The sequence below is a fragment of the Triturus cristatus genome, chromosome 6 (assembly GCF_964204655.1).
Source record: "Triturus cristatus chromosome 6, aTriCri1.1, whole genome shotgun sequence".
Lineage (NCBI taxonomy): Eukaryota > Metazoa > Chordata > Amphibia > Caudata > Salamandridae > Triturus > Triturus cristatus.
The window spans coordinates 1,003,961,924-1,003,974,408 of record NC_140589.1 but is presented as its reverse complement, the minus strand read 5'-3'; the positions used below and the strand labels follow the sequence as shown (position 1 = coordinate 1,003,974,408).

General features: G+C 41.6%; 1 protein-coding gene across 1 annotated transcript in view; it reads right to left on the bottom strand.

Moving 5' to 3' along the window:
* Positions 1-12,485, bottom strand: part of SYNE1 (spectrin repeat containing nuclear envelope protein 1) — a 1,959,630-nt gene that overhangs the window by 1,376,039 nt on the left and 571,106 nt on the right. Inside the window, exon 15 of the mRNA XM_085611789.1 lies at positions 9,740-9,836. Coding sequence (XP_085467915.1) covers positions 9,740-9,836 — 97 coding nt within the window. The remainder of the gene's footprint in view (positions 1-9,739; positions 9,837-12,485) is intronic.

Sequence of the window (12,485 nt, the reverse complement as noted above, 5' to 3'; positions counted from 1 at the left end):
CTGTCCCTGATTTCTTTACTTGCTTTTAGGAAGTGTTCCACAATTTTAGCGGGCAAGATACATCTACACCTACGGGTGCACATTTATTTGTAGATCGATTTGTGGGAAATTTACTTCCAGATATATCTGTTTGCTTAAAGAATTCTGAGAGTACATGGGCTTCAGTGACCCCGAAAGCTATTTTAGATATGGCTCAGTACTATCAAACTCAGGTGACCACTGAGCAAGAACAGAAAGAAGGAAAATTAAAAGAGTTAAAAACTAAAGTAATGATGGTTCAGGCCTATGGACCTCAAGGTAGGGGCCGTGGTCAGAATTATGGTCAGAATTTAAGACAACCACCTCCAGGAGGACCACCGCGTAGACAAACTCCACTAGGACTGGATCAATGTGCTTATTGCAAGGAGAAAGGACATTGGCGTTCAGAATGCCCTCTTTTAGCGGCCGGAGGGAGAGGAAGAGGACAAGTGAATGGTAATCGAGGGACTTTAGCTCCCCAACAGCAGCCACAGCAGGTTCAAGCTCCAGAGAGAAATAAGTCAGGAAATTATTTTGATCAAAGAAATAATCAAAATTCTATGGAGGATTGGGAATCAGAAGAGACTGTGGGAACACATTTTGCCTAGGACAGCTTAGGACAAGGAGGACCAGTTGAGATAACTGTAGATCAGTCAGGGCCCTATGTAACAACAACCATACTTGAGCAGGAACAGAAGTTTTTAGTGGATACAGGGGCAACACGTAGTGCGATATCGCAGAAACTGGTCCCTGGGACACCCTTGTCTGGCCAAGTGATCACATCGATGGGGTTTGATGGAACACCAACTCCTAGACCTGTGTCCCAAAAACTACCTTTGCAGGTTGAGAATTTCATCACTACAGCCCCCTACTTGCTTCCCCCACATGCTCCAGATAATCTGATGGGACTTGATCTTTTGAAATATTTCCTTTCTACTATACATTGTTCCCCATCTGGAATGCGTGTTATTTTGGGGAAAAAGTCATTGCCTAAACAATACAATTTTTCTTTATGTTCAGTTCTTGATTCTGTCCCTGCATGTGGTTGGGCTACTGCTGACACAGATGTGGGAAGAATGGCCATTTCTCCAGTACACATACAGGTTCAGGAGGATGCTTCCTTACCAAGGGTCCCACAATATAAAATATCAAAAGAAGGTGAGGATGCACTGATATCTATCATTGATGACATGATATGTACAGGAGTTGTTGAGGAAGTTTCCTCTAATGTATGCAATAGTCCCATTCTCCCCATTCTAAAACGGGGCGATGGAACAGGGGATAAGATTTACAGATTTGTGATTGACTTAAGAGAAGTCAAAAAAATAGTGATTCCTTAATATCCTGTTGTTTCTGATATTACAACTTTGTTGACATTAATCCCACCTACAGCTACTGTATTCTCTGTCATAGACCTTGAAAATGCCTTTTTTTCTATTCCTTTACATGAAAACAGTAGATATCTTTTGGGGTTTTCATTACGGGGCCGCTCATTCAGATTCTGTAGGGCTCCACAAGGGTATACAGAAAGTCCTAGCATTTATAGTCAGGCACTTAAACGACAGTTGGATGAACTACTTTTGCCACCAGGAGTTACACTTGTGCAATATGTCAAGGCCATTCTGCTAGCCGCAGACACAGTTGAGCATTGTAAAGAGGCCACTTTCTCCCTATTGCATCATCTCGCTGTTAAGGAACATAAGGTCTCTAAGAATAAACTGCAATATTGTCAATCTGAGGTCACCTCCTTGGGTTACCTCTTATCTAAGGAAGGCCATACTCTGACTAAAGACAGGATTCAAACTATCCTAAAAATTCCTATTCCTAGTACTCAAAAAGAAGTCAGGGCACTTATTTGTATTACTTCCTACTGTAGACAGTGGATCCTAAATGTCTCCCTTATTATCAAACCTTTTTTGTCCCTTGTTACTAAAGACATTCCCTCTCCTCTACCATGGACATCTGAATGTCAGGAAGCATATCAGCAGCTTCGTGCATCCCTTTGTTCTGCTCCAGTGTTAGGCACTCCAGATTATGCTAAGCCTTTCATATTATATGTACACGAGAGAGAAGGATGTGCATTGTCAGTTTTGACACAACCATATGGTAATAAGCATCGTCCATGTGCTTATTTTTTGGCTGTATTAGACCCAGTGGCCAGAGGACTTCCAGGTTGTCTCAGAGCGGTTGCCGCCACAGCGATTTCTATACGACAATCTGAGGGAATAGTGTTGAGTCACAAGCTTATGGTTATGGTATCCCATTCCATAGATGCACTCCTGAATCAGACTTAGACACAACACTTGACTAACGCTAGACTCACAGGCTATGAACTTACACTTTTGGCACCTCATATCACACTCAAGAGACGTTTGACATTGAACCAGCTACATTGCTACCCAGCTGAACAAGCGCATGATTTGCACTACTGCATTTTCATAACAGAAGAACAGACTAAGGGAAGAATAGATCAAAAGGATACACCTTTGTTAGACCCTGAGGGAGAACTATGGGTGGATGGATCTTGTTTAAGACTACCTGATGGCACCACCTCTGCATCCTATGGCATAACCACATTACAAACTGTCGTAGAAACAGCCCATATCTCACAAAAATCTGCCCAAGCAGCTGAACTCATTGTGCTTTTGAGGGCTTGTGAACTTAGTCAGGGATTAAGAGTGAACATTTATACAGACAGTCAGTATGCATTTGGTGTGGCACACAATTTTGGCAAGCTCTGGAAGGAACGGGGATTCCTTACCTCCCATGGTTATAAAATACAACATTGCAAATTGGTAAATATTCTTCTTACTGCTCTGACATTGCCAAAAAGTGTAGCCATTATCAAATGTAGTGCCCACAAGAAAGTTACAGACAATGTGGGTCTAGGAAATGCGTTTGCTGACAAAGGTGCACGAGATACTGCAAGTGAACTCACAAGTAAAGTATATGTATTACAATACCAAGCTGAAAGATGGGAAAACATGTATACAGAGATCAAGGCAATACAGCAGCCAGCCACTGAACAAGAAAGGGCAGAATGGCAAAAGGAAGGAGAATTAGATGATAAGGGATGTTGGAGGTCAAAAGATATGTCAAAATGGAAATTGCCCTATGCCTATATATTGCCTTTTGTGACTATGGCTCATGGACCTGTTCACGTTAGTGCCGAAAACATAATTTCCCAACTGAATCCAGTCTGGGATAGTCCGCTCATTCAGAAAACGGCTGAGCATTTGGTTAAAAATTGTATAATTTGCTTACAGCACAATCCTGGGAAGGGAGTATCAGCCCCTACTGGTGGATTTTCTCCACCTCAGGTCACCTTCGAAGCGCTCCAAATGGATTATATTCAATTAGAGCGTTGCAATAATTCAAAATATGTACTAGTGGTGGTTTGTTCCTTTAGTAAGTGGGTAGAAGCATATCCGACCCTAGACAACAAAGCCCTGACAACAGCTAAAGTTCTGTTAAAGGAGTTCTTTCCCCGTTTTGGGGTTTGTAGAGTCCTATGGAGCGACAACGGCCCCCACTTTACTAGCCAGATAATAGAGTACCTAATGAAAGGATTGCGGGTAAAACAGATACTTCATGCTGCTAATTATCCTCACAATGAACAAAAAAGTTGCCAATACTGATTATTCTTTTTTACATCAAATGCCCCTAGGTGCATGGATTTAAATCAAAAGGCACCCGGATAGATTCTTATCCAAAAATGCTTTTATTTAATTTTCATAAGAGCAAACACATCTTTTTCAATTTGAATGTGCGTCTCATGTTCAAAAAAGACACGCAAAAAAACCTTAAGTAGACATTACAACCCACCATTGGTAAAACAAACCAATTGACAATACATTACAATCACAAATTTCTTTGACAACATTTAGACAAAGACTGAGACAACATGTAACAAATAACATAAAACATGTCTACATTCATAAGACAAACATTGATTTGACAGAACGTCAAATATTGATGATAAAAACTCAAACAGTATGAATGTTCAACAATGGCATGCTTCTGCACAGGATCAATCCAATGAATTTTAGTAGTTTTAAATTAGCAGAACCCAGGACATAAATATATAACCACACTTGTTTGGAAAAAAGAAGAAAGACTGGTCGACGCGTTTCGAACCCCACATTAGTCAAATTGGAGGTTCTCTTCAGGACCAATTGCTAATGGTAGAGATCAGCCGATCTTGAGAGTCACTTTGGTGAAACGTTACATTTTTTTGTCCAACAGTCGATGTCTCGTAAGGTTAGTTGTGAAGAACAATTTTTTGTAATTTGAAAAGCATCTTCTTGTGTGCCTGTGTGGGTTTTGCAGAGACGCTCACAATTATTCCCAAACATTTGTGGAATCTTAGTTAATCATCATGCGTGCCTGTGATGTCTCTCTCCGGCTCGCTCACGATCAGCAGCGGGTTTGGTAGAAAGGTACAACGCAACGTTGAAACGAAGTAAAGATCCAAGCAACAACGGGCTTAGTTGGCCAGATGCTCTGCCACTCGCCTTACTATCTGTTTGTTCCATCCCACACAGTAAGATTGGACTTTCTCCCTATGAGATCGTCTTTGGTAGGCCTATGAATGTATGGGGACCCCCGAGCCAAATATGATTAAAGAATTACCGTACCCTGTTTTAAGTGATTTCTTGAAAGATTTAACTGAAAAACTGTCTTTTATTTATCAGCAGGTGCGTGAAGCTATTCCCGACAAATCAGATGGTCCGGCTCATGGTCTCCAGCCTGGGGAATTCATCTTAATTAAGAATTTTCAACGCTCAAAGAACTTGAAGCCTCGGTGGAAAAACCCTGAGCAGATTCTACTTGGGACTTGAACTGCTGTCTGTGTCACCAACAGACACCATTGGATCAATGCTGCGCCCTGTAAGCGCTTCCCAGCAACTGTTCTCCAGCCAGAAGGAAGAAACGATCTGAAAGACATCTTACAGACTAGGTGTTGCTGCTCGTAATGAAGACACTCTGCTCCCAGATCAAACTGTGCCATCGGCATCAAAGTACGATTTGCGATCAAGTAAGGGAAGCAGCAGATAGAGATACTGGAGGGCCGATTTCAATTAGTGGAACGGTTCGGTTGTGACATGGTGGGATCACAGAATCGGCTGAACTGGGTTCAGAGGGGATTGTGATACATGTTCAGTGGTGCCTGGGTCTCTCGCCAACCTGTCGTTCTATCAATACCGAGAAGGAGAAATGCAGAAATAGGGATCTTACTTTTGATAATCTTGGCAGCAGTTTTTTGGACAATGGAGAAAATCATTCCAGCACAAAATTTCTTACCTACTACTACCCCTCTCCCTGTTGAACATAACTATTTCACCCTTCCCTAACACGAACAAAAGCACCGCATGTCGTACCTCAAAAACACTTTCATACAAATGCTACATCATACCCACAATGCTACGAACACTACCAACTGTTGAGTGTGCGGAATGATGCCAGCTCACAAGAAAAAGGGAGGAACGCCTTTCATTCCCTTGTCATTTTCACATAACGGCTCCTGCAGAGCCTGGTTGGAACTGTTGTGGGTCTCAGAAATTGCTAACATTACTTCAGCTGGTGTGGAGGACTTAATGCCAAATTGAACAGAGTGTTACACCGATGAGGAAGGGGACCCACAAGCCAAAGGAACTGCATGGGAAATGGAGGAATATGGCAGTGGAAATGCCTCCACACGCTATGTTTTCCCCAACACTTGAACGACCAGGGGTAATGGGCCACCTGTTATTGCTGTGACTAGAGCTCGAGCGGACCTTTGTGTGGGCAGTACTGGCCGCATCCCTGTGGGAAAAAGTGACTGTACAACAGTACTAAACATTACAGGAACGAACAATAGTAGTTTTCTGTCCTCACACAATACCTATTTTATCTGTGGAAACAAAGGTTACCATCATTTGCCCTTTGGTTGGTCTTGGGTTTGTTACGTGTCTTTCCTGCTTCCCCCTGTGTTCTTGGCACCTGCCTCCTATCAGAAAGATCAGAAACTGTTTAATGATTATTCCATAAATAGATTCAAGAGGACCATAGAAAATAATGAAATAGATCAGACTGACACTGCTCTACAACAATATGTTGATTTTAATTTAGGGCTCTTTTTCTTTGTCTTTGTGGGTGCAGCTTTAAATAGCAGAAAGATTAGGCGTTTGACCCCTGTAGTAGAGGCTGTGAAGAACCAGACAGCAATGGGTCTTGGTAATATCTCAGAAGAGCTCCAAATTGCAAGACTCGTAGCTTTACAAAATAGAATGGGGCTTGATGTAATCCTCGCCGATCATGGTGGAGCATGTCGCATCATCGTCAGTAGCTGTTGCGTGTTCATTCCTGACCACGCCCCTTCTGTCTTTGACGCCATTTCTAAATTACACAAAATAGCTGCAGAAATACATAAGACCAAGGAACCTGGTCCTGGTCTGACTGGTTACAGGGACTTATCTCCAATTGGGGTTGGAAATTGTTAATAGTAATCATAGGAGCCATCTTTCTCACTTACTGTTTCTGCATTCAATGTGCCCCTATGATATGCACCACTTGTATAAATGTTTGCAGTAGTATTAAATTAAACCCACCCCAATCAATGTTCATGAATTAAATAGAGAAATGATTATGCACACTGAAATTCATGAATTAATGAATATTTATGTACGCGATTAATACATGTACCCCTTAGAATAGATTCAGCACAGATGAAAAGGGAGGACTGTTAAAATGTAAAATCTGAATCCTCTCGTTTTTTAATTAAGCTGTGCTTTATCCATTTTCACCCCTGTCCTGTTTTCAGCCTGGCTCTATCCTTGACACCGCACCTGCATCAACATTTGTAAATAATCTAGATTGAGACATTGTAGGCTGCGTAAACATGCAAAGTCAGCACAAAAGAACAGCTGATGTCTGCACTGGGTTTTGTGTGTTTGTTAAACAATGGTAAAGCCTTAGATAACGTTTGCTCAGATAGCCTATCTTGTTGTGCAGCTTCAGGATGCGACAGTTACACAAGGCACCAAGGTTTTTGATTCTTACCGATTGTCTCATCTGTGTGTTCTTCCCAAAGCTCTATTTACCTCGGGGCGTTCCTTGTCTGTGATCTTTACTGTAAAAACCTCTGTAACCATCGTTCAGTGTGCTCTCTCCTTGGGTATCTTGATGGTACTTGTTGGATGGAGACCCATTCATGAATGCTTAATAAATGACCTATGATTTGACTTCGCTCCAGTGTCGATTCCTCCTTACTTGTTAAGAATCCGTGGCGAAGTGTTGACCCTGCACCAGCAGATTATTAATTCATCTGTTCCACATTATGACAATGTGAGATTATCTGCTACATGCCATATTGCAATTTCTTTTAGTTCCACAAAGATGATTTCCCATAGAGTACATATACTTTATTTTATGGTAGTCTGTAGTTTCTCAACCTTATACTCTCCAAATATCTGCACAATCCTCACTTTATTTGCTCTTGTAATGTAGGATTTTCTTCTTCCTTGGTGTGTCCCATTCAGACATAACCCAGTTCCTGGTCAGCATTCAGATGCCAGTCTCCTCCACTCATAAGATGCTAATCAATTCTTAGCCACCCTTACTCCAGTCTTCAGCTCTTGTGAAGTCAAGAACGCAAGTACTCCCTGAGAATATTCTACATTCCCTGCTGCCAAATTTCCTTGTACTTGCAGAGTGCAAGCCCTCATATTAGTTATCTTAATCTCATTCTTGGCAAGGATCTTGTTACTATAGTTTGACACGGCCTCCAAACCTATCAACATACGTCTTTCAGTTTTTTACGCATTTGAAGCTGTGGGTCCTTATTGTTCATGCTTAACACTTATTACTAAATAACTCCAGTTTAGTAATCTATTAAAGCCTAAAGGGGGTGGCAATATTTCAATTGTATTGGAGGTTTGAACAGCCATATTGAACTGTTGACTTGCCTGTTTTAATGATAAGTCATGCAAATCATAAAACAACTACAGTTAAGCAAACAAATCATAATTTTTGTGTCAATAGTGTGACTCTTTTTATGTATTTAGCTCCCAAACAAAATCACAGTTTGAAAATGGTGAGCAGCCTCAGGCTTTTTGTTTTATTATTGTCTGAACTTTATAGTGCTAACTTTACATCTCACATCAGTCAGAGAGGGTCATCAGATGGTCGCAGAAAGAAATGTCTCAGAGTTAGTTCCCTAGTGGGAAGTCAGCTGCATCACGGTGTGTTCAAAAGATATACAGGTTGCAAGACACAGGGACCCAATTAAATGTGTTGAGCAATACAGGAAAAGCGAGCAAAGTAGCTACTTAAGAAGCCACACTTCTCCTTTATAAAAGATCCAGGACTAATGAGTAACCTGTCCTCAGACAATTTCCTATGTCTTATCTCAATAAGATTTTAGTTTAAATTGATCGCACTTAGAATCCTGCCATTAGTGATCACACTTAGAATCCTGCCATTAGTCAGATACAAATTGGTGAACAGTGCAGCAACACATGCATGGGTTAGCAGAGGGCAACTGAAAGGAAGAAATAGAAGGTGAACACACCAAAGCCTCTGTGTACATATGATAGGCTGGATCTCGCTCAGCTCCCTTTATAGAGTGTGAAGTAGGGCACATAATGATTCTGAGTAATTATGATTTCATTTCTAAACTCTAAATCACATGCTTCAATAATAACTATTCAATTTACTAAGGAAATTACACAGTTTTGCTGTTTCGATCCACTTTAAATAACTGGTGTTTCTATTGCAGAATGTGATGAAATGTGGTTTATTTACCTTAAAGAAATTAAAACGTGAGACGAGAATGAGACTTTAGATCAAACACAGAGTCCAGCAATGAGGGTGCTTGGTTCTCTCTGGACCAGGCATGGTAAAGGAAAGTATATCTTTAGAGACATTACATATATTTATGATACAGTTAGAATCCTTTTGTCACAATGTAAATGTAGTTACAAGAATTTATTCCAAAACATGGCATGCATACCATGCTGTTGACGATAATTCGAAACAACAAAGGGTAGAGGATGGTTTGTCCATTGTAGATACTCTTTTGGTTCATTGAGAGACTTAAGTAAATTTTAGTGGGGTTGCCATAATACAGCAATAGGAAGGCCTGTGTGAAGTTAAAATTCCAATAGCGAAATTCACACATTTTGAGTTATGCTTAATTCACAAAATTCCATATTACGTAATCTCATGTTTTGCTTGCGATTGGTTCGAGAAGAAAATGAGTTGTCGAAAGTCATTTTCTGCTAAACCCGTGCTTCAGTCTGTACACTGCGGGATTTTTGTTTTTACACAAGATTAAGACACATACTATTTCAAACCAATTGTATAATTTTCCATAACTGTCATGAAATTTTCAGAAATGTTGCTAAAATAAATACTCGACTTTGCGCACTCCTACAATAATCTTAGAAGTGGAAAAGATGAGAAAAAACTTGCAGTAAGCATGTTACTACATGTTTTAAAACATTTATGTGGGCATTTTACCAGAAGAGTTTTGCTTTTGCCAATGTTTCATGGAATTTAAATGCAGTTAAAGGATAATAACACATAAATCTTAATCTGCGTTAAAGGTAGAAATATGTGATAACCCAAACACTGTATATTTCTATCCTTAAAGCAAAGCTCTTTAAGAAGCTAGTTGTCTTGTGGTGGAGACAGCATAGGTTTAAAACACAAAGGTTGTACACATCGCATCACAGCTTACCTGATCCTTCAACTCTAGTATATACCTCAGCTGCCTGCTTCAGGGTCTGGTATGTCACTTCGTATTGCTCAAAGAATTTATTTCCTTCAATAAATGACTGGAAGAAGAAAGGTTAACATCAGAGGCAAAAGTCATGCATCACATTGAATAACAGCTTTTGAGGGAATATCAGCTTGAACAAAACAAGTGCTACAATGTATTTTTGCACATTTAAACAAAAGAGTGTCACCATTTTAAATGAAGCTCTGCAAATATTCAAGGCATATTCTAAGTGGTTCCAAAACCTGGCTTCATCGTGTTTTACATTCTCCTGAGACCTTCCTCTGGTACTTGTAGTGAAGGGGGAAAGTTTGGCTAATGTGTATAATGAGTGAACCAATAAATATCAATTTTGATTTATGGTGGTTGTTCAGTAAAATATTTGTGATTGTTTAATGGATGGGAGGCAAATGTATACCCCTGCTTTCAAATGTATTATTAATCAATGCTTCATAGCTATTGGTACTGTAAGTGTGCAGGACAGAATTTCACGGTTTAGCTGATAATATGCCTCTGATGCCTGTACTCCATGATTGCTGAGATATTTGTTTAAATAAAAAACGAAAGGTTTTAAAAATATATATTTTGTGATTGTGAATCAAGGAAGACTAACTAAGAATAAAAGCATCTAAATCAGCCTTGAATATCATACAGAGGCAGCAAAGTCAATACCTCCATGTGGGGTCCCACGTAACGCAAACATGTTTCTAATTTAAAAAAATATGTCCTTCAGGGCAAGAAAGAAGAGAAGATTACAGCACCAGCTTCGACAACATCTACTGCTATTAGCTATGTTAGTTGCCATATTATTAGTAAGAAGGACTGGCAAAGCCAATAGGTCTGGCCTAGGCAAGCTGGTGCAATGGTTATTTTATATTTTTTATTGCAAGCATGTTCCACAACAATAAAAAAAAACATGGTGACTTCAAAGTGTGACTGCCATATACTTGCAATGAAAATGTCCAATTCAATTTGGAATGTGGAAACAATGTAGTTTTAAGATTACGGGGATTATTTCGATGTCGGGCAGAATTGCTTCCACCCTACACAGACTCGGTCCTGGGACCGACCGACACCAGGTCACGTTCCCAACTGGCCCATTATAATGTGACCGAACACAGTTCGGTCGCATTCACACTTTTCGTAATGGGAGCTTGTGTTACAGCCAGTTTACCGCCATAACAAAAGTGCCCATTGAGAAAAGGGAGGTGCAGTTCATCCCTGCAACCGATGGCAGGCACCTTAGGATCAACAGTGGGCACCATAGACGCCCCCTCAGCCTCCAACCTGAGGCCGTGCACCAAAGGGGCCCCTGCTGGGGACTCCCAAACACGCTTTCCAACATGGTTTCCATGGAAACTGTTGATTGTAATCTCAAGGGCAGAAAGGCCCGCCCTTAAGATTACTGGCCGGCCTCCAACTGGCGGACGGGCTCTCTGAGCTCGTCGGAAGCCAGCCGGAATGCCCGGCCGGCTTAATTTCCAACTGCCTCTATTATGAAATGAAATGAAATGAAAAATTACATTTGTATAGCGCGTAGCTACCCGGAGGCCTCGTCGCGCTTCAACAGATAACTGTAACGGGCTCCAAGGTGCATTAACACGCTTTTGTAAACAAATGAGTTTTCAAGGCTTTCCTAAATGCTAACCGATTATTAATCTGTCTAATAACCAAGGGAAGAGAATTCCAGAGTCTGGCAGCATTGTGAGAAAAAGAACGGCCGCCCCAACGAGCTTTGATAGCCTTTGTTGTGGTTACTAAATGCAGTGAGCCAGAGCGAAGGGCTCTGGAAGGGATGTAAGGCACCACAAAGGGAAGTAGGATGGAGGGGCCGGTGTGATGAAAAGCTTTGTGCACAATGCACATAGCCTTGAACTGTGCTCTGGCAGCCATTGGAAGCCAATGCAGCTCCTTTAGAGCTTTCTTGGCTGACTGCCAACGGGGAATGTTAAACAGTAATCGAGCGGTACAGTTTTGGGTGACTTGGAGCCTATTAATCACCGCTGCAGGGGCGCCTAGATATAAGGCATTTCCATAATCCAGGCGGGAGAGAATCAGGGCCTGGACCATGACTCTCCTTGCCTGGAAAGGAAGCAGGGGGAGGACTTTGCGGAGCATTCTCATTAGCCCAGCGCATGTTGAGGCAGTTTTGGTAGCTTGAACCGAGAGGTCAAGCGCACTATCAAGCCAGATTCCCAGGCTTTTTATCTGCGGTTTGGGGAGGGGAAGAGTGCCAAGACATGTAGGCCAGATAGAGGCCAGTGTGATCGTTGGGGAGTTACCTAATAACATGATCTCCGTCTTCTCCCCATTAAGTTTCAGACATGAGGAATGCATCCACTTGGCAACAGCCTCTAGACACAGGCCCAAGGTGTTGGACGACCCCTCCGTGTGGTCTAAAGAGACCACCAGTTGGGTGTCGTCCGCGTAGGTGACAATACGCACACCAAAAGGCTGGACTATGTTTGCAAGAGGTTGCATATAAACGTTAAAAAGTGTGGGGCTCAGGGACGAGCCCTGCGGAACCCCACAACTAAGTGGTTGCTTAGAAGAAGCCATCTCGCCCTCAAACACCTGAAAAAAGCGTTCATCCAGGAAGGAGGTCAGCCATTCCAGGGCCGCGCCCGACACACCCATGCCTTTCAAACGATGTAATAGAATGGCATGGTTAACAGTGTCGAACGCGGCGCTGAGATCGAGTAGTATG